This window comes from Sugiyamaella lignohabitans, chromosome C (assembly GCF_001640025.1).
Source record: "Sugiyamaella lignohabitans strain CBS 10342 chromosome C, complete sequence".
NCBI classification, from domain to species: Eukaryota; Fungi; Ascomycota; class Dipodascomycetes; order Dipodascales; family Trichomonascaceae; genus Sugiyamaella; species Sugiyamaella lignohabitans.
This window is the reverse complement of record NC_031671.1, coordinates 310,447-337,565: the sequence shown is the minus strand read 5'-3', so window position 1 is coordinate 337,565 and position 27,119 is coordinate 310,447. Positions and strand designations below refer to the sequence as shown.

The following is a 27,119-nucleotide window of genomic DNA, read 5'->3' as shown; positions in this document are numbered from 1 at the left end:
ACAAATGATAATGAACTGATATTTCACTATGGGTATACTAGGCCTTATATAAACAAATGCAAATATATCCGGATCTAGAAAAATACGACACAGGAGATGGCACACATCAGTCGGATGAACTTTCACATGAAAATTTAATCATTGACCCCTGGATTGATACCTCAGGCCCTACTATTTCTCCAGTTCCAAGAGGAACCACTAATTTGTGCACATGTTCACGTTCTGGTATGTACTGATTGTGATTAGGTCGGGCGACTGGGTGCAGATCTGACAAGGACTATATCAGCAATTGGCTAATTTGGGTTGACTGACACATGTGCTTGGGGTACGTGCCCCAAGTCCCATATTATGCGCACTTTAGTGCATTTTGTGGCCAGTGCGAGTGTGTCCTATAGATATCAGGGCGTGATGGCTGTAGTCACGATAATTGAACGCGATATTAACTCATGTGCGTTACCTAAGCTGCCGATTGGATTCAATCAGGCACGACTGGATGACTTGGCTGGCTGTTATGATAGGTGGGTCTGATCTGTACAGGTACGGCATCTTTCAAACGATAGCAATGAAACTCATGTTAATAAGTGATAATAGTGATATGATAGTTTGTAGCTTAGATTATAGGGGCATTAATTCGGCCTAGAGAACTCTTTCGGACTCCGTATGGTAGTTTCAAGACTACAATTAATTCAATTAATTATTCAACTCTTATAAAGCTATACTAAAATAAATCGCAAGCTCTTATCGCAAGAATTCACTTGTTAGTCCTCATACAACCAATCTGTATGGGACTGGACCCCACGATTCTTAGCCACTCAGAATCACCGATTCGACCATGCATATGCATCATTTTCTATCGTGCAGGTGTCTTAAAATGCATCCCCGTTGGAACAGGCATCGTGCTTCACCCAGCTATTTTCATGTGAAAACCAACTGCAGGTACCCCAACAGAATATGGCCCTGAGCTTCTGGTCTTGGTCTAGAGACCCTGTTCTTATTTTGCTTGCAATTGGGTCGAGATTCGTTCAGTAAAACCTAACCATTATCTTATATATATCATGTTATATCATGTTTCTACAGGCATTGTGACCATTGTTATAATTATAAGCTCAATCGACCCGCTGAATTCAAGGTTGAGGATTTGGCATTTATTTCAAGATTGACTCAATCTAATTTGAAGTATGTACTTGGTGTTAGGGCTTATAAATATATGTTATTTTGTAGAACATAATTACTACCAGATAGTTTTGATTTCGACGATCGAGTTAATCGACTAGCGTGCTGGTACAATTGCCTTGCTCGTTGGTTTGGGAACAGCACAGACTCCTAAGAACTTTAATTCCCCTGATACAATCCCTTCTCAATTTTTATTTTATTTTATTTTATTTCCTAAATAACTCAGCGACTAGCCCATGCGGTCTGCTGAAAATGCTGAAGTTAACTGAACTGAGGAGGTCATGTGTTACCCGGTGTTGACAAAGCTACCATTCGGCGAAAAATCGTAGCTGCGCTGTTCTTTGTGATTTTCATTCGTTTTTTTCTTTTTAGAATAACATCTCCAGGTTTATGCTAATGCTGTACCCGCAAACTGGCTTTTATTTTCAGTATCCAGATGGAGAAATCTTCCCACTTTTCAAACTTTTAATGTTACCCGGCATTGCTTTTCAGGCCCTGCATGTCGTAGCCATTGCAATGCACTCAATTGCATGCACTAGAATAATGGTTCCCCTGCTCGCAATTAGCTTTATTCAATGATATTTCCACATATTATTACCTGCTGGTAACCAGCAGCAAAAGTGTTCAACTTGTGTTTCCCTTATGGCAAGCTCTCACAGATAAATCGGCATCCCTGTCTTTTTGAGTTTAAAGACAACCTGCCTGACTCCTGTCAATTTACTGTCATGTCATATATACAACTACGGTCTATTAATCTTCATAACACAACTATGGCAACAGTTATTACTACAAGTAGTACATGGTATATCGGCAGTGGAAGAGTCCAAGCAAAATTGCTGACCCTACCAAATTTTATAATTCTTTTCTTCTCTTCAGACAAAATGGCTGGCTCCAATAATTCCTATTGATTTTGATACCAATTACTGTTAATACATTCAGCGACAGTCAACTGTGAGGGTCCTAGCATTCTTGACACATTTATGCCTGCATTGACGGTTTTAACAGTTGAATCATGTTCTAATATGAGGCCACCCTGGCTCTCTTGTTTCCATGATACAATATCTTTAACAACTTCTTCAACCAATTTTGAGTCATCATTCAGCCTCCAGTCATAACTATCTCGATCCCAGAACACAGCTACTAGTCCAAATTGACGGGATATGCTCCGTACACGATCATCAATTGCACCATAAGGAGGACGAAAATACTTTGGAACTATGCCGGCTGTGGCATTCATAGCCCAAATCGACCACTGTAATTGCGCTACTATATCTTCGTTCGATAGCCCTGGCAAATGTGCATGACTCCAAGTATGGGTCGCTAGTAAATGCCCTGCCATATGCTGTTGCCTAAATATATCAGGATATCTGACCACATTAATGCCTTGAGTGAAAAATGTGGTTTTGTATTCAAGTTCCATGAGTAGCTTTGGAGTATGCATGCTAGGTCCATCATCAAATGTTTGTGACAGGGTGGGACAAGTACTGATATCGTCAACTGCGACGCATCTATAGCAATCAAATGAACAATGAGACCGTTCTATTCCCTGACAAACACCCAAGTCTCGCCTAGGAATCTCATTTGGGACTTGCGAAAGATCTATATTTGGCATTGGTATATATGGTGGTGTCTCACCAGGCCATCTTGTTTGACCCGTCAATTCCTGGAGCCAGAGAGGAAACGGATCAGAAGGTGATGGCGCTAGAGGTGCCTGAAGAGGAGAATTTACTGCTACTACTGCTGCTGCTGCTCTTGCTGTAGTTATGTCTGCCGCCGATGCAGTAATTGCGATCAAGACGAAGAATGCCAATCTAGTCATTGAAAAGAGTTAATATGCCGTAGTTGTTGGACAATATCGCTACATGACCTCAGCCTGTATATATAAGTTGCAATTACCATGAATTCGACTAGATCGATGCCATAAACTTTATGGTACTTGAAGAGCATCTCAGATCAAAATAATACCATAAATTTGTTATGGTAACTCCATCTGAATGTTTTCAAGATCGCACGAAGTGCGTGATTTAAATTAAAACCGAAAGCCGAATTTTTATCAATCCTGGCACTATGGCCGAGCGGTTAAGGCGAAAGATTAGAAATCTTTTGGGATTTTCCCGCGCAGGTTCGAGTCCTGCTGGTGTCGTCATTTCTTTTTGTTCTAATTTCGTTAATATCTTTTTTTTTTTAGATGAGAAACCTGCTGTCGCGTTCAAGGCGGAGTTGGACACGTTTTTGCATTTCCCGATGTGATCTTCAATGCAGTTACCGCGATAGAATTAAAAGATAAGATCAAATGTCAACCCCCTGACAGCCATAGCCCCAAAAAATCTCTCTATAAATCTCACTATAAAGCTCTCGCCACTATATATCTCACTATGAAACTCAAACCACTGTCAGGTTTGAGCAAAAGCTGTTCTTTCGAAGAAGTTGAATTATCAGGGTCTGTTGCATTGTACTGATATATCGCTAACAGCAGTCATTTTAGAGTTTGATATCTGAGGACAAGTCATTGTTAATGCTATTAAGTATAACTAATAAAAAATATGCCTGTTTAGACCGAAAAAAGAGCTGGATTTTTCCAAATAGTAGAAATGTTCGAAGCTAAAGATTATATCAATAGGAACCTAATCATCCAGTTTTGGAAATGATCGCCGTAAATATATGGCCGCGCGGTAAACGGTGGGCAATAACCATGGGCAAGATCTAAACAGCAGATAAACTAAAGAGACATCTTAAAATGGGTAATACGGATTCGAAACTTCGTTTTCGAACCCATATTTCTCGACTGTTTGAGCTTGATAATATATCAGCAGATGATAGGTATTACTGGGTCAAATATTGGACAGAGCCGAATTCGGTTTTTGACGTTTTCACCCTGCTAAGTTCGGCAGATATAAGAAAGACTCGGGATGGCAACTTGGCAAACCTTGAGACTCTTATCAAGGTTGTTTACTTCAGATTAAAGGAATTGAGAAATTCGAGATCGTTTCCTCATAATGACATTGCACCAGCAAAGGAGTTATTGAACTGTGTCAGAATATTAACTAAAATACTCCCATTTGTTTACGAAAAGGACACTGATGAGATTCGAGAGTGGGAAGAGAAGGTGTTTTGGCAAACGACCAGTGATAAGACTAGTGACACTTCTCATCTACAAGGAATTGCACCTGACCTTATTAATATCACATTGGATCTGCTATTTATAGAAGGATTTACTATCCCAATTGGACAGGCTAACTCCTCAATTTGGGAGCCAGGGGTAGGTTCAAATACCGTACAACAGCCAACTCATGAGATGCTGTCAAACAGAGTAGAGATATTGCGCTTCCTATTGACTCTCGTATCAGACTGCTTGTATCAGAATCAAGTTGATGTTGCTGTCAAGGGGTCGAAGTATCTCACATATGTTGTGACAAATCCTGATAAGAGAGTGGTGATGACTGTTTTGTGCTCTCTACTCAATACATCACTAAGATACAGTCCAGCTGGAAAAGTTCCATATGATCATATGCTAATTTCAGACAGGAATCGACAATTAGTTATATATTCTGTTCAGCTTTTGGTTGTTCTTCTGGTATATCCCATTCCTGAGGTTCCAGATTTTTCTATTGGATCCTCTTCGAGGTTAATACCTAAATCTGGGTCTGGCCGAAAGCAGGATATCAATATGTACAGATATTTCTTATCAAAAATCCGCCACCCTGAAGATTTTCAATTTATCATTGACAACTTGCTGAAGTTGATTTCACAGCCAATCCTACTAACTTCTTCATTATTGCCTGGTAGCCAGACCGAAGTCCAATGGGTTACAGAACTTTTGGCACTTTTCTGGGAGCTCACACAGTGTAACAGAAAGTTCCGCGACTACCTTTATTCGGGTTCCGCTACTGACTTTATGATTTTTTTGCTTGCTTATGTCCAAGAAAAGTATCAAGACGCTTCTCAGAGAGAAGTTGTAAGGCTCTCCGCTTATATCCTACTCTATCTATCTTCCGACTCAGCATTTGTTAAACTACTACGGTATAAAGTTGAAGTCAGCAGTGGTAGCGATGATATAAACGGTAACTTGCGAAGAAAGTATATATCATCTAAATCGAAAATGTCGATATTCAGTGGAACGTATGGTGATTATCTGATAAATCAACTACTTCATCCATTGCTTTCAAGTGGGTCTAACAACGACCCCATGTTTGACTTCCTGGCACCAACCTTTATGGAGATTATCTATAATATCTCTCCATTTACGATTAACATTTCATATTCTACTGCATCAAATCTTGTTCAATTGTTTTCGAATTTGATTTCTTCAAATTACATCATTACTGCATCGATAAAGGAGTTTCTCCTTCTGAATATTCTCAAAGTATTCTCAAATTTGATTCATTTCAACTTTCGCTCTAACAAGAACCTCTTGTTTGTTATATTAAAGAACGAGTCAAAGTTCCGCTTTTTGCATAATAGTACGAAAGACGGGGATTCTGATGGGCCATTTGTGATAGAAGATGAAGATGGAGGAATAGACGGACCCTCAGAAGCAAGTTCGTCAAAGTCTAAAGGTAAGCAACCTGTAAAAGCAGCTTCTTCCACTCCGATGGTCTCAGCGAAAGATAGTTCCTCTCGTGTTAGCGACTTATGGACTTTGGTTGAGCCAATCATAATGATAGTTGAAGATTTGCGAAGGCAGATCCCATATACCGAGTACATTTCCACAACCAATACTCAGGAAACAAAGGTTCAACCGCACATTATAATAGACAGCATAGGAAATATACCTTCAGTTCGAGGTGTGGACCTTGATCAGCATGAACCAGCAGACTTTGAACCGATTCGATTCAATTGGAATTCGATATCGCTGGGGTGGTATGAGTCAATTATATGGGGTGATATTTTCCGAAACGAAAGTCAACTAATACTATCCACTATAAACGAAGTGGCTACCAGCCTCGTTTCCCCTAGGATTGGCAGTGTTGGAGTTTGGAATGGCACGAATATCAAGTTGTTCCGTTTACAAGAGGCTGCCAGACAGGGTCCTTCTCTTCTTAGACCAAAAGGTGCTGTGGATGCTGTAGCTGAGTCAGTGCTACAACAATTTGGTAAACTCACTCATTAGAACCTCTGAAAGGGAGGTTCCATTTTATTGCATTGGAAAATTATTCATATCTACATCTCTAATCTACATTATATATAATAGTCCGAACTGGACTATTTAGTCTTTTTTTAATTAATCCTGCATCGCACTGATCTGACAACTTCAACCCTATCAGGCTTACGACTCGACTATCTTCGTCTGTTTCCTTTCTTTTGAACTAATTCAAAACCATCTTCGTCAACTATTGGTCCTTGGGGTTCAGATGGATCTGAACTCGAAGACGAAGCAGGTGCATCGTTCATCTCCTCGTCATCATCACCCTCCTCTTCATCTTCGTCTTCTTCATCACTTCCTTCGGTTTGAACCTTATTTACAGGTAACAGACCAGCCTTTCGCTTCGATTCTTTCTCTTGGTACTTTGCGTATAACTCGTCAACATGACTAAAGTTACCCTCAGCACATTCTTTATATAATTGGATAATGGATACCGCAACTGGGGTAGCAGTATTGTCTTCGATGCTGACACCAAACTCATCCTCCATAATTCCAAGTAGTCTATCTTCAATATCATCTGAATCAACATAGTTGGATGTCTCAAACAGTTCTACCACGCTTCCAACCATCCAGTCCCTCTTGTCCTCACTATCAGCACCTCCCCATTGATTGTCAACGGCTGTTTGAAGGTTGTCCCATTGGTAAACAGCCATACAAACGCCAAGTTCAAATCTGCTCTGATGCTTGGGGTCAGACAAAACAAGATTGGCTCCTTCGCCTTGAACTGATGCTAAAGGCTCTGACATTTTAAGAATATCTTCAATAAATAAAATTGGTTGATACCAGATGTGATAAATATCAAGTGTTTGCGAAGAGATCGGCGCAGAAAATTTCAGCCTCTATATGTACTAATATGTACAATATGTACAGGCTGAATGCGTAGCTGGACCCTGCACAAGAAGTACATAAAACCAAGTAGCAATAGAAATACTCGCAGCAGAACTTTTTCTGCTGTCATGATTTTGGAAACATTTTTGTTCGTCTTTAGTGACACATGGTTCATTGGGCTATTTGCCTCTATCACCCTAGTCATTTTTTCCACCTCCAGAAATAACTTCCAAAATACATCACGTGATATCGCCACTCTGGGCCGTGAATGAATCCAATCCATTTGCTATTTTGAAAACAAAACAAAAAGCTTCTAAATACAAATTGAGAGAACCAAGAATATTCCTTAGAATTACAGTCTCTTTTTCATTTTTTTTTTTTGCCATTTTTTAATATATATATGCGAATATCGAAGGTGACCCCTGAGTTGGTTACAAACAGGGTTAGGCAACTACAAGAAGAAATATGTCGTCTGCTGGTTACTCCTAATCAGATTGCAGGTTAAACAATCGGATTTATGAGACAACGGCATCCGGTAGCCAACGGCAGCAAAGTATCAAACCACAGCCCGGAAATTTGTCATTGATATTCTGTTAGTGATACAACGCGCTGGATATTTGTATGGAACTGGAATCATTATTTTGGATTAGGTGAAGACATTGTTGAAGAAGTCTTTTCAATTGTACGTAAAGTGAAGTTAGATCTTGCTTAAAGGTAGATTAGGCATAATCGTGCACTGCGTCAAAAGTCTGAAGAAATCTTAGGTGTAAAGTTGGAATTGATATCCAATCGGTTTTTCAGAAAATACAAATCAAGTGTATCTGAAAGGCAAACAAAGTAGGAACTGAGGTTTTGCTATCATACAGCTTTGGGATTACCGAATATATATTGCTATCGACATCGAGGAGCTATTCAACCGCTTTTGTACATCTTGATCTGACATTCGAAGCAGGCTGTGAAATTCAAGCTGATTTTGAATTGAATTAGTACCGATTTATCGATTGTGTTGGCTGATTTTCGAAGTTGGTTTTAACCAGAGAGTCGAAGCAAAGTTAAAGCTGCTAGGTTTGTAGTGTGTGAGACCACTATTCTCTCGACCCCTGATAATAGACTGCAATGTCTGACGAGAGGGCTAAAAAACTGGAAAATGCCATCAAGGCATTCCAGGAGAAAAAGCCGTTGCCCAAAGTGGATTTTAGCGTTTACAAAGGAGACGATGGCAAGGAATTACGAACTGATGAACGAGTAATCAAAACAACACCAGCACCAGCGACTAAAATCCCGACAGATGACGAACTTTTCTTACCGGGGACCTCGAACCCTCGTCTCCCTAATTTAGCTTTCCTTAAGGACCATTTGTTCCGGGAAGGCCGTCTACACGAGGAACAGGCTATTTATATTATAAATTCAGCTACGAAAATTATCATGGAAGAACCAACATTGCTAGAAATTGATCCCCCTGTCACATTGTGTGGAGATATTCATGGACAATATTATGATTTAATGAAATTATTTGAAGTTGGTGGCGATCCAAGGAATACCAAGTACTTGTTTCTTGGAGATTACGTGGATCGAGGATACTTTTCAATTGAGTGTGTACTTTATTTGTGGGCGTTGAAGCTTCATTATCCGAAATCAGTGTTCTTCCTCCGCGGTAACCACGAGTGTCGTCATTTAACAGACTACTTTACGTTCAAACTTGAATGCAAACATAAGTACTCGCTGAATATTTATGAAGCATGTATGATGTCGTTTTGTACCCTTCCCTTAGCTGCGGTTGTAAATAAGCAATTCTTCTGTGTCCATGGTGGACTCTCTCCTGAATTGCACACATTGGATGACGTTCGCAAGCTGGATCGATTCAGAGAGCCTCCTACCCATGGCTTAATGTGCGATTTACTGTGGGCTGATCCGATTGAAAATTTCGGTGAAGAAGACAACAACCGCAGCTTCATCCACAATAATGTGCGGGGTTGTTCATATTTTTACACCTACAAGGCAGCCTGTGACTTTTTGGTTAAAAACAATCTTCTGTCAATCATTCGAGCCCATGAAGCGCAAAATGCTGGATATAGAGCGTACTTGGAAAGCAGAAATACAGGCTTTCCATCAGTTATGACTATATTTTCAGCCCCAAATTATCTTGATACTTACAATAACAAGGCTGCGGTTGTAAAGTATGAGAATAATGTTCTAAACATTCGTCAGTTTAAGCACTCGCCTCATCCATACTGGTTGCCTAATTTTATGGATGTGTTTACCTGGTCGTTGCCATTTGTTGGAGAAAAAATCACTGATATGCTTATATCTATCCTTAATATCTGTACAAGAGAAGAGTTGGAAGAGGACACGGTTCGCTATATTCAAGAAAAAGGGAATACTTCAAAGTATGGGGGAATCTTTGGTAGAAAGTCGCCACGATCACCACGATCACCACGGTCACCTAGTTCCCCTAGATCCCCCCGTTCTCCTACATCCCCCCGTTCTCCCAAAAAGCCAATTGCAGGACAAACCCAGCAGTACGATAGTGACGAAGATCTTCCTGTTAAGATTCCTGAGGAAGTGGAGCCGGAAGAAGACTACTTCCAGGATGCTCAGTCGACAGCCATGGATCGAGACGACGACGATCTTGACCAAGAAGACGACGAAGATGAAGACGATCTCGAAGTTCGTCGGGACAGGTTCAAGAACAAAATTCTCGCCATTGGACGGTTATCGCGTATGTTCCAGGTGCTGCGTCAAGAATCGGAATCGGTTAGTGAATTTAAAGCGACCACTGGAACCATGCTCCCAGCTGGTACTTTAATGTCAGGAGCTGAAGGTATTCGTAAGGCTATCACTACATTTGATGAGGCTCGCAGAGTCGATCTTATTAATGAACAGTTACCGCCCACTGCGGATGAAAAAGCACAAGAAAATGAACGACAACGAAAAGAAGCTCTGAATAGAGCCATGAAAGAAGCTGATGCTGACGTTAAGATTCGAAACCTAGCCCGAAGGCTTACTGGAGAATAATCTTGTGTATACTACTTTGTGACATTAGCCATATTATCATTATAAATAGTACAAAAAATAAATGTTTTTATCTGCTTGCAAATGTCGGGTGTTTATGATGACGTCAATAGATACTGTTTGCATCGGACAAAAAATACATAAATATAAGACATAAAATAAAATGAGAAGCCCAAAAAAATCCGTAGTTAGACCCAGACTCTGAATATTATATCACCATTGGCAGCGTTCCCCACGGGATTCTTTCAGTTGATATTTCCACACTCCACAGACAGGCACCTGCGATGCTGCTCTGTTGTCTTAGATAACGTTTAAAAAAGGTTAAGCAGCTATGTGCATGTCCCAATTTAGACAATGTATGATCTACCATTAACTGGGAAAATCTTCCTATAAGAGAAATAGAACAATAGCTAATCAAGTCTTTACATGGATACAGGAAGCACAATGCCAGCAAAGAGAGTAAGATTTACAGATTATCTGATTGACGGATTGACAGATTAACAGGCTTTTTAGTGGTGCGCCTCCCGATTAGACCCAAGACAAACAAAAAAAGAATCTGTTTGATTTCTCCAGAGCACAGGAACAAACGATAATTGTGACATCGTTGAAAACTAAGGCAATTCAAGGCGTCTGTTTGAACCGAACCGTAAAATATAGACGTCAGAAAGTAAAAATCGCGTTGCCAGCCAATAGAATTGGCATGTCTATCTTGGGTTATAGGAGAAGAATTACTAGATTGAGCAGATTAGTGTCGGAGGCGTTATATCGCGTCTTTAGATATTTTAAATTCGCGTCCATGCTAAAGTTTGACGCTGGACTCCCATTTCATTTAATTTACAGATTCACCAAGTCTCATTAAAAACGCGAAACCCCACCCAGATTTGGCTGTTGTTCTGACGTCTGTTTACATTTCTGACTAGGTGCGCAATTCACATTCGGATCTATTCCAGATATGGCAATCCATATGCTTCTATGTTGCAGATCTTACCTGGAAATGTTAAGTGTCTCTCGGTACCTGCATGAAACATGCTGCTAGAGTCAACACTAGTTACATTCCTGACATTTTCATCTTCTGTATCAGTTGTAGTTGTATCAGGAAACTAAGACGTAAAGAGAGTCAAGAATCATGAATCCACCCACGCCAGTCTTGATCTGGTGATTTAATTTCATATATATTACCCATCGCCGACAATTGTGCTTCTTCGACGTGTTTTTTTTTTAATTACTTAAACATTGGCTGATAACGAAACTTTAAAGCTTGAATTTGGCAGTGAAATTTGTTAAACCATATTTCTTGCCTTTACGATAGGAGATATTGGCTTCTCTACTATTGAAGATTAATCTAATCGATACACGCCAATGGCTAGTTATATCATCAACACTCTTTTTTACTAACAACCGGTGTTATTCTCATTCAACATACTTATTAACTTTGTAATTGAACGGATTTGACAAGATTTACTTTGTTTTGAACTTTCATTGATTGTTGGAATGGTCAGTACCACTAGTCCAGCTCCCACGAGCACAACCTGGTGGACATATAAGCCATTGCTTATTGCCATAGCGGTCATATCAGTCCTGTTGGCGGTGATAGCGAGCTTACTATTCTGGTTTGTAATATCAAAGATCAAGTCAAGAAGAGCAATGGCGGCTCAGGCTGCGGGTGTTCAAACACAAACCCACGATTTGGAAAAGGTCATCTCGTCATCACCAAAATCCAAATTCGCACATGAAAAGCAGGACAATTTCAGTGAAAGGACTGTCAAAACATCTTCACAAAATAGCAAAATCGGTATGGAGATCCCGTTCACTATAGTTGGTGAAATATCTAAAGGCAAGATGTTATTCGGGAGTCATCAAAAGAATGCTACTAAGGTCACCAAATCGTTTGATACTGTGTGTAAACCATCAGAATGGGATGATCCATTTATTGACAGTAGCTTGCCTGCACTCCAACAGAGTCCTTCAAGACGAGCTATAATTACAAATATACCCAAGTCAACTTCTACATCGACTACTTCTACACAAACTACACAGTCCTCCATTGGCTTATCGTCGGCCCTGAAGGAATATGATTCGCCCGCTTCATCAATATCTATGGATAACGCTGTAATATCCAGCAGTCCAACGAAGAGAAAGCGCAAAGTAGATATTGAAAATGTTGACACTGTACCCATGATTGGGCAACAAGCAAAGACTGACCTTGAGCTAACAACATTCTCTCTACCCATGATTGAAGATAGCGCTTTGTTAAACTCAGCAAACGATGATAGTGTCTCGATTCTAGGTGAGCTGGCTACGCGATCCTTCCCAAGCGAAGATGCGATAGTCAGCAGTGTAAAATCTGGAAGCGCTACTCCTCAAAGTACAGCAGAAAGCACTCGCATCTTTTCCGTAGAAAGGGTGGTTATGTCGGAAGCATTCCCTACTGCTAAAATTCCTGCTACGCCAATTACTCCTTCCACAGTTATATATGGAGAAGCTATAACGACGAACGATGAAGTTCTGACTCCGATAGCTATTTCAACACCTACAATACTGGAAGACAGTGAGTTTACGTTTCTAAGCCCCATTAGAAGGCCGTCGAAGACGACTCCACATGCCCAAGATTTGCTAGCAGCTTTAGGCAAGGATGACTATTTCACTCGTACTTGCCCAAAAGCTTCCAATAATACTCTGCTTTTGAAGGAGACCCAAATTCCAGATAGAGCCTCTAAGGTGGGCTCTATTAACTCCTGGGATGGAAAACATCCCTATGATATTGAAATGGAGATCTTCGCTTCTTTCTGCAAATAATGTCCCTGATTATGACCCTATTTATTTTGTTCAATAGAACCCGGCTTAATTTTCTATATTAATTTTTAATGACATCTATTCTCTTTTAATCGTACACTTCCTGAGCTGCTGATAGTTTGTATAGGATCTGATTCAATAAAGCATTTTAATTTACAGCCCCATGGAGACAGAGCTTAAGCCGTCATCGTTCATAAATCACATAAATCATTCTTATACGTCTAATTAGTTGGTCCTTCGCCATTTTGATTCCTCTGCCTCCACAGACTCTTCTTCGGCATCAACTTCCTCATCTTCGTTTTCTTCTCTGCCACGTCGCTGGCCTGCTCTAACACTCTCAGCATCCGCAACTGCAACTTCTAAAGCTGCTGCTGGTCCATGCCCATTTTCCTTACTAGCATCTAAGCTAACATCGTCGTCACCCTGGCCACTAATTAAACTCTCGGCAGTAATCCAGCCGTCATCACCCTCACCCATTCCTTCAAATCCATCAATATCCTCCTCATCACCCTCGCTAACATCGAGGTGCAAAGATGAACATTCACTCAAAGCGTTGTACAAATCGCGTATCGTTGGGTCATTTTCCTTTTCCAAAGATATTGTGAGCTCCATAATAGGAGCATCATCAAATGAAGGGTTTCCCTCTACTAATCCCTCTGATTCGATCTGCAAATAGACGGACTCTCCTCCACTTTGAATGGCATGGAGAGTAATACATTGGTAAGGAATTGTTACCCCGACGGAGTGATCCGGGATCCAAATAGTCAAGTAAGACGAAGAAATATAGATGTCACCTGTGATTACAGTAGCATTTGGAACCTGTGGTAATGGCTTTGAAGTCTCAATTTTAGCAGCTGTACTTTTCAGGTAAAGGATAGGATTCTCTTCAAGAGAGAAGCTAGCTGGAGTATATGACTGATGCTCCTGTAAAGGAGTAAACTCCGAATCCAGCGGAGCGCTTTGAATAGTTTGAATTGCAAAGGGCATTAGGTCTAAGGGATTTTATAAAGTGTCATGAGTTGGTCTGGCCTATAGCATGTGAAAATTCACCCGCGTGCGCGCTATCCGCTCACGAACCGGCTGGCAAGAGGTTCACAGGACCTATAGCCGCCGTTTCTATATCTAGCACCAAAACCTGATTAAAGGCGAAATCATATCAATTTATATCAAATACAATATTCGCAAGGCATATATTGGATTATACAGTTTTCGGAAAAGATATCTTTTTGGTGTCATTAAATTTTTTTACTTGTGTGCCTTATATGAGGACTATGTACAATAAATATGCAGAAATCGGAATGTCAAATCTAAACAAAAATAGTTTCATTAATAAATAGTATTTACAAAAACGTGACCTGATCATATGGGACAAAGTCTAAAGGACCCTGACTCACCTGTCGTACAGAGACCCTCTCGTCAAAATAATTATATTCTACCCAGCTCGCCATCTGCTCACTGGTATATGGACCATGAATTTCATCACTCTCGTCCCATCTAAATTCCCATAAACTGGACTGTGTAGATGTGCCATCTACACCACGATCATTGGTATCATCGTCACCATCCAGAGATGATTCAGACCGTTTCCTTTTCAAGTCAACGTAGACTTCTCCAGTTTCCTTCTGGTATTGCCGAAGAAGCTCTTCTCGAGTTTTATCATAAATATCAGTCAGACCAAATTCCTGTAATAACTTGTTGCTATTCTCAGAAATGGATTCTATTGCTTGAATGCGGATTGATTCTTTAGCATCCGTTTTGATATCACCCTTGAGGGGGGCATGAGATGCCGACTTCCTTCCTAGTCGTTTCTTTGGAGCTGCTGAGTTTAATCTTTGAAGCGCATCTAATGGCGACTCACCAGTTTGTAAATAGCTCAAAAGTGCAGCGATAACGTCGCACTTAGGAACAAACTTTGTAGATTCTTCATCGTCGACCCCTCCATGTTCTACATTATGCTTCTCTCTATACTGGTGAGCTTGTCTGGCTACTTTTATATCATGCTTACTCAGTCCATCCAACCAGGCATCTTGATGAGCATTAGTATCCATCGCATTACGAATGAAATTTCCATCCTGATCGAAATTGCCTTCTTCAAGGTCGGTACGAAGGTGAAACGATTCCATTTTAGGCTCTGTTTTTTTGGCATTTTTAACCTTATTCGGTTTGCTATCGAGAACTGCATTATCTGTTGTGGTTGGACTGCCAGCATTAACGAAATAGTCGATGTCTACGTTGGCCTCATTAACATCAGAGCCAGAATCATCAGGATCGCTATCACTATTTTCTGGAAGATCTTCAAGCTCTTCTTGCTTTTCGAACTTATCCATATCTAGAAATTTCGCTTTCTTTTTACTTTCTCTACGTTCTGTATCACTATCAATCGCATCTGCTTCTTTCAAATCGTCATTATCATTATCACTGAACATGTCATCGTCGGATCCAGAATCGCCATCTTTGTTCTCACTAGACTTTTGAGTCTTTTTCTTTTGCTTATGAACTTTGTTTCTCCTAGAGGCTCCATCATCAGAGGAATCTGAATCGTAATCCAATTTCACAGCATTTCTTTTACTTTTGGGTCTCGACCCTTCAATGTCTTGTCTTAACAAAGCTGCTTCTTGGTCATTAGGATCGATCTCATCGTCTTCATCCACATCACGTAATTGAAGTGGATTCCTTTTATCAAATGTAGCAGAGTTAGACACCATTGTCAGTTTTATATTTGGGGCATAAACATCCCATGAGAGTATCCAGAAAAAAGTTAATCCAAAAACTTGTAGATTTTTACACTACGATATGATCTTTAGTCGAAGTCTGAATGCAAGTCAAACAATATGCAGGGTTAATATATATTGGCGCCGCAGGAATGTTCATTTCAAGTTTCTTCGTAAAACGCATTATATAAGCATCCCAAATTGAATATAAAACTCAACTTGGCATCCGCCTCAGACCTAAAGAATGGCCGAGTCTGTAGAACGAGCATCAGAAGGTGAAATATTTGATGGTCTGCTTAATTTAGAAGAACAGTGAGTACCCCAAAACTGTTTCTGCAGGCTTTTCCATACTGACAAAGTAGATATTATGATGAAGGCTTCGAGGAAGGGGTAAAAGATGGTAAAAAGGCTGGATTTATTGAAGGAAAGCAGTTTGGTATCCAAACTGGATTTCAACGATTTCTTTCAGTGGGAATTCTCAAGGGCCGTCTCGAGGTCTGGAAACCAACATTACTGGAAGGTGGATCAGAACGCAATGAAAAGCACATTCAGCAGCTCGAGTCATATTTGAAGGATCTGCCGATGTCCAACTCAGACGAAAATGTTGAACAAGTGAATAAGTCTTTCAAGAGGGCAAAGGCTAAGGCCAAAGTTCTGCAGGCTTTAACTAAAGACGGCTATCCATTAGTACTTCATGAGGAAGCCCTAGATCTGAAACAGACCGAAGAAACTATCGAAGGAGACTAAGCGTCAAACCATAGATGTGAATATTTATTTTATAGAGAAAATATTTAGCTACTACCGTAGCTTAGTAGTTTAATGATAGCAAAGAAGATGCAGCGACACTTGGGTAATTATAGACGGCGACCCACACAATCTGAAAATAACCTATAAATCTGATGCCCAAACTTTTGAGAGTGAAACCAAGCAATGATTTTGTTGATTTGATACATACGCAAAAGAGAAAGTCTTTTGGCTATACTATAATCAATCAATGAGTAAATCTTGGGTCAAAGTTCTATACTATACGTAAGTAATCAGGATTTTTGGTTGATAGATTTTTAGATTATAGTTCAAAGAAATAATTAATTGTATGTTTCCCAATAATGAGTATACAATAAGTCTTCGTTCTGATCTGTGATCTAAAACCCGAGCGTGTTGTGTTGCGCTATGAGTGTTGCTTTTCTTGGAATGTAATGGAATCATGTTAACTCCGCTAATAGATATAATTACTTCTATTTTGGTGACTTTAAACTGTGGAAATCCTCTCTATACTTGCAATTTAGTCTAAGAAATCTTAATGGATTAATAATAAAACTAATCTCGGGGGCTAGTATGAAAAGACTACATAATATCCGATTTTATTGTTTTACATTTCCAGGAATACTAAGAAATTTCGAATATATCAACGTACAGGGTTAGGTTAAAATCTACTAAAATCATTTGATAATGGCAGAGAACTAACACTGAAAAGAAATATTAACCCCGAGTTTCATAATGAAGACACTTTGGCCGAGCGGTTAAGGCGTTAGACTCAAGCTTACAGCTTTCTCTTCATACAAGAGAGTATTCTAATATCGCAAGATGCAAGGGTTCGAATCCCTTAGGTGTCATTATCTTTTTGTTTTCATCATTAGATGGCCATTTTATGAGCTTTTTTTGCCAATATTCGATAAAATAGAGAAATAGGCTAACCAAAGTTAATAAAACAACTTTTAATTGACTGCTGTTAGGTCTTTATTTCGTGCTTTCAGAGCCTGTAGTACGGGGCAAGAAACACTTACCCTGCTTTCAAGTATGTGTGCGGCTCTTTGATGCATTTTTTTTGATTTTATATATTTCTTTTTAGCACATTTCCATACCCATTCATTATCTTTTGGACCTGCCGATAACGCGTTTTAAAAGCTGAGAATATATCTTGATCTGGCCAAACTACGGATTCGACTTGATTCAGAGTGTCTGGCTAACAAAACAAATCCATCCAACTTTTTGGGAGATATAATACGCAACAGAGGAGTCCAAGTGTCGTTGTTGATGTTTTGACAAGACGTGATTGCTGTCCCTGAAGTTCATATTTTGAGAATCCATATTCTATATGTCCGACTCAAACCCCCCACCGTTACCGGCTGGTGCTGGGGATACTTCTTCTGCTCCAGTAGATATTGAGGCTCAGTTAAAGGCTTTGCTAGCTGGCCTCGGTCAGGATGCGGACGGGGATAAAAATGCCGACAATAACACGAACTTTTCAACTGGCGAACATGAATCCGAAGAACAGTCTGAAGATGCTGCGACTGAAGCGGCCCGAAAACTTATAGAAAACGCCTTATATTCGGAGTCGTCTAATCTAGAAGCTGGGGTGCATCCAACTGCTGATGAACAAAGAGAAACTGAACCGGTTGAGGAGCCTCAACAGGTGGATCCCGTGTCGGACAGCACAAGACCCTCGGCGTCGGCTGATATGGAGTCTCTGCTCTTAGAACAGACATTAGCAGAAGTTCAAAAAGCTTTAGCAGACGACCAAGGACTCTCTGGCCAAGATTCCGAGTCACAGCCAGAAACAAATGTGCGAAGTACTCAGGACATAGAGTCTTCGAAAACTGTTCAGGATAGTCATATTGCGATCGCAGATCAGGAACCTGATACGAAAGAGAATGACGAACAGAATACAGATGTCGACCAAGGGTCATTAAATGCACTGATTCAAAATGCCTTGACTGCCTTAGATGACCAGCCTGAACGTGAACGACAAGATAACCAGGATGACGTGCCTCAAGCCCCAAAACCGCTACATGAAGAACCAACAGTGCTAGAACATCCCTCTAGCAAAGAACAGACTCAACACGATACATTTAGTTCGGATTCAGGTGCGTCTCGGCCATCTGGTGAGCCCGATCAAGCGGCATTGGCCAGTGCTATTGCTAATGCCCTTGCTGGTGTTGGGACCCGAGCTGATGATACTGATGGCTCTGTAACAGAGACTTCCCTACAGGACCAAATTGCAGCAGCTGTGGCGAGTGTTTCTCAAGAAATTCTCCCTGTACACGAAGACACAAACCAACATGATACTGCTGCCATAACCGAAGCTTTGGTATCTTCTCTTAGTGGAGAGGGGGCAAACCATAATCAGGAGCCAGATGTATTGCACATTCAACAGGAACTGCAGCGTATTTTAGCAAATGATGTGTCTCAGCAGGTATCAGCTGACACCGAGTCACATCCTCAACAAGCTTCTCAAACTGAAGCAAATGAAGACGGAGAACCTGAGTTTGATGCAGATGCTGCTGCTGCATCGGTTGCAGAAGCTCTGGCTAAGGCTCTTCAACAGGGTGCTGGTGATATTGATGGTGAATCAGGTAATGCGAGTGCTGAGGAAACCGAACTTGCTGCCCAAAAAGCTCTTATGGAACAGTTGTCGTCAGCTTTGCGTGAAGAGTCTGCTGGACATATCCAGGGTCAAACTGGAGATGAACAACACTCTGTAGAAGGTGTCGATGTTCAGGCAATGGCGGAGTTGCTCAGTGGTTCTGATTTGGAGTCTACGCTATCATCAATTTTGTCTGGAATGAATGACCCTCCACAACAGGAAGAACCTCCACGATCAAATTTATCTATTGCAGAAACTTTGGCCATTTCCAGGTCCAATATTGAGAAATCAAGAGAGAAACTGGCAAAAAGGATTGATCCAATGTTAAATCGCAGAGGTTACTTGCAGTCGTGGTCGGTTAGACGTCAACAACACCAACAACAACAACAGCGACAGCATCAGGAGCAGCCGCGACAGACAATCCAACCTCAGCAGGATGCTGATATCGATCCTCTGCTGCAATTTTCTTCAGAAACTTTGCCCAGCCAAGAAGAGCAGTCTTCAGACCAGATCGAATCAGGAGATGGGGCTGAAGTACCTGCAGACTCAATGTTGGCAGCCCTTCTTCTTGCCAAACAAATGATCGGTGATGAAGAAGCTACCTCGGAGGGCCAAGACCTGAGTCTTAACGAGGATGCTATGGAAGCTGTACAACAAGCCCTTCAAGCACTTAGCAAGAGTATTCAGGAAGAAGGGGCAAGTGGTACAACAACTGAGAATAACTTGACTAGTGACAGTACAACGGCAGGCAATACTCCAATATTTTCGTCCCTTGACCAGTTTAGGACTACACGAAAGTACAAGCCTCGTAGATATCGTGCCAATGCTGTTCTTACACCAGAGGATAAAGAACGAATCCGAATGGATAACCGAGAGCGTAAAAAGAGGTGGAGAAGTAACAATAATATTCGAAACAAGGACAACGATCTGAGAGCACGATTGCATCGTAGAGCTACTAATATGTTTGGTCCTGAAGACAGTCCTGAGAAGAAGAGTTGGTTTGACAAGGAGTTCCAGAAACGTCGAGAGAAGCGAATGCTGCGTGAAATGCAACTTGATCCTGACTTTCAAAGGGATGATGAGAACTCTAATGGGTTTGTTAATATCAATAGCAACAACAATGCTAATGGTAACTCGTCATCAGCTGAAAGTTTACGTGCTGCATTAGAGATCTTGGGCAAAACTGAGGGACTTAATGAGGGTTTAGCGCAAACAGTTGATTCATTGGTTAAAGATCCTCAATTACTGAAAACTTTGATGGGTGATTTGTTTGGAAACGAAGAAAGCAATAATGTTAGCAATAATACTTCCACAGCTACCAATTATACATTCCAACCCCATGCAAATGTTAATAAGCCAATAGCAGGCGGCGGTATCATGTCGACGTTTAAGATTCGCAAGACAGAATCACAACCCAGGGCAGTTCAATCTCGGCCTCCCACTGCACAGCCACAGTTTCCATCAAAATACCCCGATCGTGGTCTGACAACTTTGGTAAGACGGGCAATGAAATCCAGAGGCCGCAATACTGGTGGCTTCCAACAACCGTCACAGAGTACTCAACCTTCGGTACCAAGAGTGTTGACCAATGTACCTCCTCTGCCCAACATGTCAGCTCCCGATCCTGTGGCTGCGATTGCTGGTGCACTTTCAATGCGAGCCGACAATTTTTCAGATGTTCAGCAGTTATCGCAGCCACCACAATCGCTCAAGAGGAAGCCATCGTTGGAAACTATTTCTGTCACAGTTTCTCCCAAACCACCCACTTATTTTGGTAAACCTGCTTCCAGACCCAGCTCTGTGCTCCAGCCAGCGAAAAAGTTCAAGACTATGGACAACCGTGCAAAGGCTTTTGGATTTCCACCTCTTCTATCTGCTATGTCAACCAAGAGATAATGATAATGACAATGACACCTCTAATGATATGTATTTATTATTTATGACTTATTTATACGATCCAGAGCGGATCAATAATACATTTTTTATTATGCAATTGCAAGGCGATTATTCGATATGATTTAATGATGTGACCCTTGTAGATGTTGACACGAAATCCTGGTATGGTATATGATGAGTTACACTCTAAACAAGACAAGAGTGTGAAAGCAGCTCGAGATGTAAGTGCGAAGGCACTAGATGAACGAACCAACAGCTTGAGACTTTCAAGTTGAAAGCATGATGTAACTATAGAGTCAATCAGTTTTGGTTTCGTAATTTCCCAAAAGTTGGGCAACAGAGTTGAATGCATTGGTTGATGACTGGGTTGGAGAACTAGATATAGGCTCCGCACTGACGTTGTTGATGTTGAGACCAGTAACAGCATTGGTGAACGAGGGAGATGGAGAAGTTTTCGGGGTAGGAACTATAATATGCGATTTGGAAGGTTCTTCTAATGATGACAATGCTGTGTTTGGCACTTGATGAGAAATTTTTGGTAAAATCCTACTTACAGCAGTGGGGGGTGAATTGACTTTAGATGAAGAGGTTGAACTAGGTGGAGCACTCATACTTTCGACGAGTTCGATCCCTTGCTTCAAAGCTTCTACTTCCTGACTGATAGCGACAGATAGAAGAGACCATTTGTTATCTTCAGAAACGTCTAAATTCCGAGTTAACCGTGCGAGGGTCTCATTCAACATTGTCGAGATTTTCTTCACATCAGATCGATCTTGTTTCGGAAGAAGGGAAAGTCGACGTTCAAGATCACTTACAGTCTCACAGGTATCTTTCCAAACGACCACACCATCACTCAATGCAGTAGCTTCTTTTCTGGCAGCCGACTCGCGATCCTTCAAAGCTTCGACTTCGCGTTCTCTGATTTCCATTTCAGTGTCGGAAGGTAAATCTTGTCTCACACAATCCAATTCATGTACATAAGAAGAGCTCTTGCTTTCTAATGTGGACTGACATAGAGCAATATTATCAGATAACTTCTTTTTTCTGGATTTAAGCTCTTCTAGCTTTGCCTTCAACTGTGATATTTCTCTCTGTAACGCTAGTTAATATTTTAAACGATAGAAGACGTCTCTAGACAGTACCAGAGACCACAAAACAACTCGAATTTCAAATCAAAGTTGCTAAAATAAGGGCAGAAGAACATATAGTAGAACCGCCAATACTGGACCTACCCGAACTTCGAACATCTCCGATTGTAGCTGGACGATTTCGCGAGCTTCAGCACTATTGCTCTCGATATCTATAATTTTTTCTTTCAAGCCATCAGACTTTTCTCTCACTACTCGCTTTTCTTTGAGCCATTCTTCATGTGACTTGATCCTGTCCTGATAATAGTTTGCCATATCAACTTTGATGTCGCCCAGCTCCCGCATCTGCGAAGTGATGCCCTTCCGCGACAAGGCAAGCAAACGACCATTTCTAGTCGAGAGTCCGTCAGACTGGGTATCCAGTAGGGACTGGAGCTTGTGGATATGGGCCTCAGATTCCAAATGTAAATATTCAATATTCATAACCAAGTCCCGGGTCAACCACCTCTAAATAATTTAAATATCTACAGAAGAGCAGTTGGTGAAGTGGGGGTACACCCAAATTTACCCTAGACCACTTCTTATCTTATCAGACTGCATCTCAGGGGTGACGCTAACCGTAACATTCGACTCGAGCGAAGCGAGAGGAGCAAATGGGGTCTGGGGCGTAGCCCCAGCCGCCGGAGGCAAAAAGACAAGAGCGCAAAAAATCAATCACTGATATTACTCGTTAACTAAAGAAAACACCACAACTAAATAAATAGAGTCGTCAAGAAGGTTCTTGAGGACGTAGCGAAGAGGCTGGCCTCCGCAATATTTTCCAACATCGAATTTGAACCCTGGCAGTTGGACACCAAATGAATCGCCCAGTGTAAGATATGGAGTGAAGAAGTCGAATGTATAGAGATTATTGGCCACAAAGTCGAAAGACTGTCGATGAGACTTATCACGGAAATAGGTCATGCGTTCGGATGAACTCATTTGCTTGACTTTTTCAGGAGCAGAACCGGGGTTTAGAAATTTGTCGCCATTGACATAGCCATCCCATTTGATGTCAGGAGAATCGTTTTCGTGAATTGCATTAATCGAGGTCAGAGCTCTTCCATATAAATAGGGTTTGTCGGCCATAGGGTCACCTTCCACACTGGGATCAATGTACCATTGGAACATTTTATATCCAAGCGAGAATCCGTATGGTAGGATATCTCTAATTGGCTCATCAAAGTCGTTTCCAAATAATAAATTATCACCTGCCACTGGGTCGGCGAACCGTATTGAGAACTGGATAGACAGCTGATCTTGTTTATGGTTCTCTTGTTCAAAATATGGAGAATCAGCTGGTGAAGGTGAGGGTGATCTGGATTTCTTCTTTTTCAAATAGTTTTTCAATCGCGAACTGGTACTCGTTCTACTGGAGTTACTGGCATTACTGGATGTACTGGACGATCTAGACATGTCCTTAACAGAAGCCTTCGGGTCAGTTTCCGACCCTTCTTCAACCACAACAGCCTCTTCAATTTCTTCCTGTTCGGGCGGATCGTGTTTCGAGCTTCTGACATCTTTAAAGTTCTTGATTCGGATGGCCAACCGGACCACGCCATCTACAGCATGAGGACAATCGAGTTCTATATATGAAGCATCGTCACCCTTGTTCACAGGGACCTTGACTAGCTGATCTTTGTCATACGAGGTTCCAGCATAAACCAATAAATGAGGAGCCATTTGGAAATTCTTGAGAAAAATCTAAAATCTAAATAATCTAACAAGTACCAATCTAAAAAACCAGGTCTAAAAGTCTACATTTATATAAGGAAGCAACATAGGATCAGCCCAGTCAGCATGTGAGCGATAGGCTCTTGCAGATGTCAATAAATTATCCACGGCTGTGAATATACGAGACCATTGTTGCTCGTATAGTTCAATTTCCTGCAGGGGCCGGACGGTTGCGCTAACGCAGCTAAGCTTTTTAGGCCAACAGGTGCATGGCTATAGCGGCTTAGCAGGGTTAACGGGCTTCAGACGCACCTGGTCGGCTTGCTCGGGATATGGCCGGATGGCGAGTCCGCTGGCGAGAAACCACTTTGGACGGGTTGTAAGTTGCAAACTGGTTCACTGCAGGGTCTCCTTTGTTAGAATATGGAAAGTTGCTATAATCGAAATCATATCAGAGTTCTACCATTCCTATTACCCACAAAAAAAATCAGCTATAGCCCGTCTCTACCTCACTGCTGGCTGACTATGCAGGCTGAAGCAGCCATCTGCGTGATTTGCAGCCCCCTGATAATATCCCAGCATCATCCCGTGATCGAGTTTTCTGTAATAATAAATAATAAACAATAAAATAACCACGGCTGACAGACAGACAACTGCTAAAACAGCAGCACTTCTCTTGACAATAAATGGGTGACCCCGTGCATAGACACCGTCGCGCCAGCAAAAAGTTCAGCACCTTCTGTTCACGCCTGGTCTCCCACGGCATTACTGATCAAGGCTCTCAGAGGCTTAAATATGATTGATCGGACGGGAAATCTTGTTCTACTCTGGATATGGCCGAACTTGCACGTACCAGCTCCTCTCTGGTCAGTAGCTGGGAGTTCGCTCGCTGCCTGCCTAGTTGGGTAAATCCAGGGGGAATGCACCACCCCCCCTCACACCCTCGAATACGCTCTTTTTCCGGGTTCTATAAACACTGTAATATTCTAAGGGTCACGGACTTGTGCCGGTGGGGGGTCTGCCTCCGGCGGCTGGGGCTGCGCCCCAGACCCCCCGGCTCCTGCTTCGCAGGAGACTGCTGGGACCGTCGGCGAAACGACTCGAGCGCAGCGAGAGGAGCAGTGGGGTCTGGGGCGCAGCCCCAGCCGCCGGAGGCAGACCCCCACCCACCTAGCAGTGGTCACGAAGAACAGTCGAGACGCATGCTGACGCAGGAACAGGGGTTGTGGTCTGCCGCTGCGTCAGTTGAGGCTACTGCGAGAGGAGCATTTCGGGCAGGTGGAGCTGTTCTGCCGAGGAAATGGCGGATCTGGCTCGGTTGGAAAAGAATTGAGCAGTTGTGGTTCGAGCAGGCCGTTTGTGAAGACCGAGCTAGGGCCATATGAGGCTTACAGTCACCCGAGCTGATGCTATGACGCAGTGTGCTGAGAATCAGCCGTACAAGGGTTAGGCCGATGGGGGATGGATGGGTAGTTGTAGTATGGGAGTGGTAGTAGAGCGACCCGACGACCCTACAGATTCTTATTTATATACCGCAACCACTCCGATTTAAACATCACATATTGTACTACATTACAGAAACTCGCAGTGTCATTGACGAGAAAAAGCAAAATGGTTAGTAAACAGACACCGCCATTGCACATCAACTACGTTGAGCATTGGTAGACGGAGTAGTGGAAATACCGGGAACATGAATAATGGTACTAAAATCATGGGTCTTGGCAAGAGCTGGGCAACTCGGCGTTGATGTTCGAGGGACATGTCGGACCCACTAGCCCCTCAAATTCCGTATTACCCAATAGTCCGCTCCCTTCCCCTCAGCGTACCAAGATATATGAACGATGGATGGATGTTTTGAAATGATAGATTGGTTTGGATTAAATATATTGAATGGTTTGGATAGCTAGTTACTAACACAATGGCCAGACTGAAACCAACCCCGAATCAGGACTTGTTGTAGGATGGGAAGTGAAACATTCTAAGTCTCGAAACCTTCCTTATTACTATAACCCCGAGACCGGCACCTCGTCTTGGGAACCCCCTGCTGGCAGTGATCCCGAGAAGTTAAAAGAATTCATGGCCAAGAACTACTCACAAAATGCCAGTGGCGCCGCTGCTGCCCAAGGTGCATCTGGAGACTCGGAGAAGATCCGTGCTAGCCATCTATTAGTCAAACACAAAGACAGCAGAAGACCCTCTTCCTGGAAAGAGGCCAACATCTCGCGTACTAAAGAAGAGGCTCTATCGATTATTCTTGCTCATGAGGCCCGTATCAGATCCGGAGCCGCTACTCTGAGCGAGTTGGCTGTTTCCGAGAGCGACTGTAGCAGTGCTCGCCGCGGCGGTGATCTAGGATACTTTGGACGTGGCGAGATGCAAAAGGAGTTTGAAGACGCTGCTTTTGCCCTCAAACCCGGTGAGCTCAGCAGAGTCGTCGAGACCTCGTCCGGTCTCCACCTCATTGAGAGAACTGGTTAAAATTATATACATATCTAATTAAGAGGTTTGTTAATACAAAACACCGTCTCGACCCTTGTTTCGTCAAAAACGGGGCCGACGCACCGAGTCCATTGAGCCCAACTGCCTGGTTCAGTGGGTCTGACTTTGACTGGAGTAATCCTCTCACTTTCTGTGGTTCTCGCACCACTACTAATGATTACGCAATGGTCCCGCCGCACACAAAGGGTCTCTTGTCGAGGCACGCATGTCCCAATCAAGGCAAGTCAGGGGGTGTGCCTCCGGCGGCTGGGGCTCTGCCCCAGACCCCGTGGCTCCTCTCGCTTCGCTCGAGTCGGGCGTTGGGGGAACGGGCTTGAAATTACGGAATGGGAAGTCCTCGAAAACGACTCGAGCGCAGCGAGAGGAGCCACGGGGTCTGGGGCAGAGCCCCAGCCGCCGGAGGCACACCTGAAAAAGAGAAATAGCTCGGGTCGTATTAAATTAGGTATGGTATTCTTTGAGAGCGTCGTCGTTATAGCGGAAGAACTTGCCGCTTAGCTCTTTAGGGCCCTTTCTGGCGGCCAGATTGGCGATGATGGTTCCAGGCACCTCGGGTGCTAGGAGTTGGCCAGACTGTTTGAGGTCGCGGAACTTTTTGTGGTTCTCTTCGACCATGGTTTTTCCATCTGCGAGAGAGGTTAGTTTAATTGAAAGTAGAGGGTAGAGTCAGCTCGATAGTTGGATGCGAGTACTTGATACTTACGCTGTTCACGGATATTCACCTGCATTTGAGTGTCGACTACGCCAGGGGCAACTGAAATACTGAAAATCTCGGGCTCTTCGACAGCCAGAGTAGCAGCGAGGTGGTTCAGAGCTGCCTTTGAACTTCCGTATGCTCCCCAGGTGGCATAGTGGCCAGTGGCTGCTCCAGAGGATACGAAAACGGCACTGCCACCGTT

General features: G+C 42.4%; 10 protein-coding genes and 2 non-coding genes across 12 annotated transcripts; 6 read left to right on the top strand and 6 right to left on the bottom strand.

Annotated features, from left to right (window-relative positions):
• Positions 1-2,074: 2,074 nt before the first annotated feature.
• CDA1 (chitin deacetylase CDA1) lies at positions 2,075-2,992 on the bottom strand (the record flags this gene model as incomplete). Its single annotated transcript, XM_018880842.1, has 1 exon — positions 2,075-2,992. One exon carries the CDS (start codon positions 2,990-2,992, stop codon positions 2,075-2,077), a length of 918 nt encoding a protein of 305 aa, XP_018733492.1.
• Positions 2,993-3,234: 242 nt separating this feature from the next.
• AWJ20_3810 lies at positions 3,235-3,316 on the top strand (the record flags this gene model as incomplete). The annotated part of the gene is made up of 1 exon: positions 3,235-3,316. It is a non-coding gene; the product is annotated as a tRNA-Ser (tRNA).
• Positions 3,317-3,910: 594 nt separating this feature from the next.
• On the top strand, positions 3,911-6,283 carry AWJ20_3809 (uncharacterized protein; the record flags this gene model as incomplete). Its single annotated transcript, XM_018880840.1, has 1 exon — positions 3,911-6,283. One exon carries the CDS (start codon positions 3,911-3,913, stop codon positions 6,281-6,283), a length of 2,373 nt encoding a protein of 790 aa, XP_018733491.1.
• Positions 6,284-6,450: 167 nt separating this feature from the next.
• TSR2 (Tsr2p) lies at positions 6,451-7,062 on the bottom strand (the record flags this gene model as incomplete). The annotated part of the gene is made up of 1 exon (XM_018880839.1): positions 6,451-7,062. One exon carries the CDS (start codon positions 7,060-7,062, stop codon positions 6,451-6,453), a length of 612 nt encoding a protein of 203 aa, XP_018733490.1.
• A 1,198-nt stretch (positions 7,063-8,260) lies between these two features.
• On the top strand, positions 8,261-10,159 carry CMP2 (calcineurin catalytic subunit A; the record flags this gene model as incomplete). Its single annotated transcript, XM_018880838.1, has 1 exon — positions 8,261-10,159. The coding sequence occupies one exon, from the start codon at positions 8,261-8,263 to the stop codon at positions 10,157-10,159; it is 1,899 nt and encodes a 632-aa protein (XP_018733489.1).
• Positions 10,160-13,174: 3,015 nt separating this feature from the next.
• AWJ20_3806 (uncharacterized protein) lies at positions 13,175-13,936 on the bottom strand (the record flags this gene model as incomplete). Its single annotated transcript, XM_018880837.1, has 1 exon — positions 13,175-13,936. The coding sequence occupies one exon, from the start codon at positions 13,934-13,936 to the stop codon at positions 13,175-13,177; it is 762 nt and encodes a 253-aa protein (XP_018733488.1).
• Positions 13,937-14,289: 353 nt separating this feature from the next.
• Positions 14,290-15,654, bottom strand: AWJ20_3805 (uncharacterized protein; the record flags this gene model as incomplete). The annotated part of the gene is made up of 1 exon (XM_018880836.1): positions 14,290-15,654. The coding sequence occupies one exon, from the start codon at positions 15,652-15,654 to the stop codon at positions 14,290-14,292; it is 1,365 nt and encodes a 454-aa protein (XP_018733487.1).
• Positions 15,655-17,162: 1,508 nt separating this feature from the next.
• On the top strand, positions 17,163-17,273 carry AWJ20_3804 (the record flags this gene model as incomplete). The annotated part of the gene is made up of 1 exon: positions 17,163-17,273. It is a non-coding gene; the product is annotated as a tRNA-Leu (tRNA).
• Positions 17,274-17,755: 482 nt separating this feature from the next.
• AWJ20_3803 (uncharacterized protein) lies at positions 17,756-20,920 on the top strand (the record flags this gene model as incomplete). The annotated part of the gene is made up of 1 exon (XM_018880835.1): positions 17,756-20,920. One exon carries the CDS (start codon positions 17,756-17,758, stop codon positions 20,918-20,920), a length of 3,165 nt encoding a protein of 1,054 aa, XP_018733486.1.
• Positions 20,921-21,216: 296 nt separating this feature from the next.
• On the bottom strand, positions 21,217-21,849 carry AWJ20_3802 (uncharacterized protein; the record flags this gene model as incomplete). The annotated part of the gene is made up of 1 exon (XM_018880834.1): positions 21,217-21,849. The coding sequence occupies one exon, from the start codon at positions 21,847-21,849 to the stop codon at positions 21,217-21,219; it is 633 nt and encodes a 210-aa protein (XP_018733485.1).
• An 882-nt stretch (positions 21,850-22,731) lies between these two features.
• On the bottom strand, positions 22,732-23,730 carry AWJ20_3801 (uncharacterized protein; the record flags this gene model as incomplete). The annotated part of the gene is made up of 1 exon (XM_018880833.1): positions 22,732-23,730. The coding sequence occupies one exon, from the start codon at positions 23,728-23,730 to the stop codon at positions 22,732-22,734; it is 999 nt and encodes a 332-aa protein (XP_018733484.1).
• Positions 23,731-25,797: 2,067 nt separating this feature from the next.
• Positions 25,798-26,199, top strand: ESS1 (peptidylprolyl isomerase ESS1; the record flags this gene model as incomplete). Its single annotated transcript, XM_018880832.1, has 1 exon — positions 25,798-26,199. The coding sequence occupies one exon, from the start codon at positions 25,798-25,800 to the stop codon at positions 26,197-26,199; it is 402 nt and encodes a 133-aa protein (XP_018733483.1).
• Between the last annotated feature and the right edge of the window lie 920 nt (positions 26,200-27,119).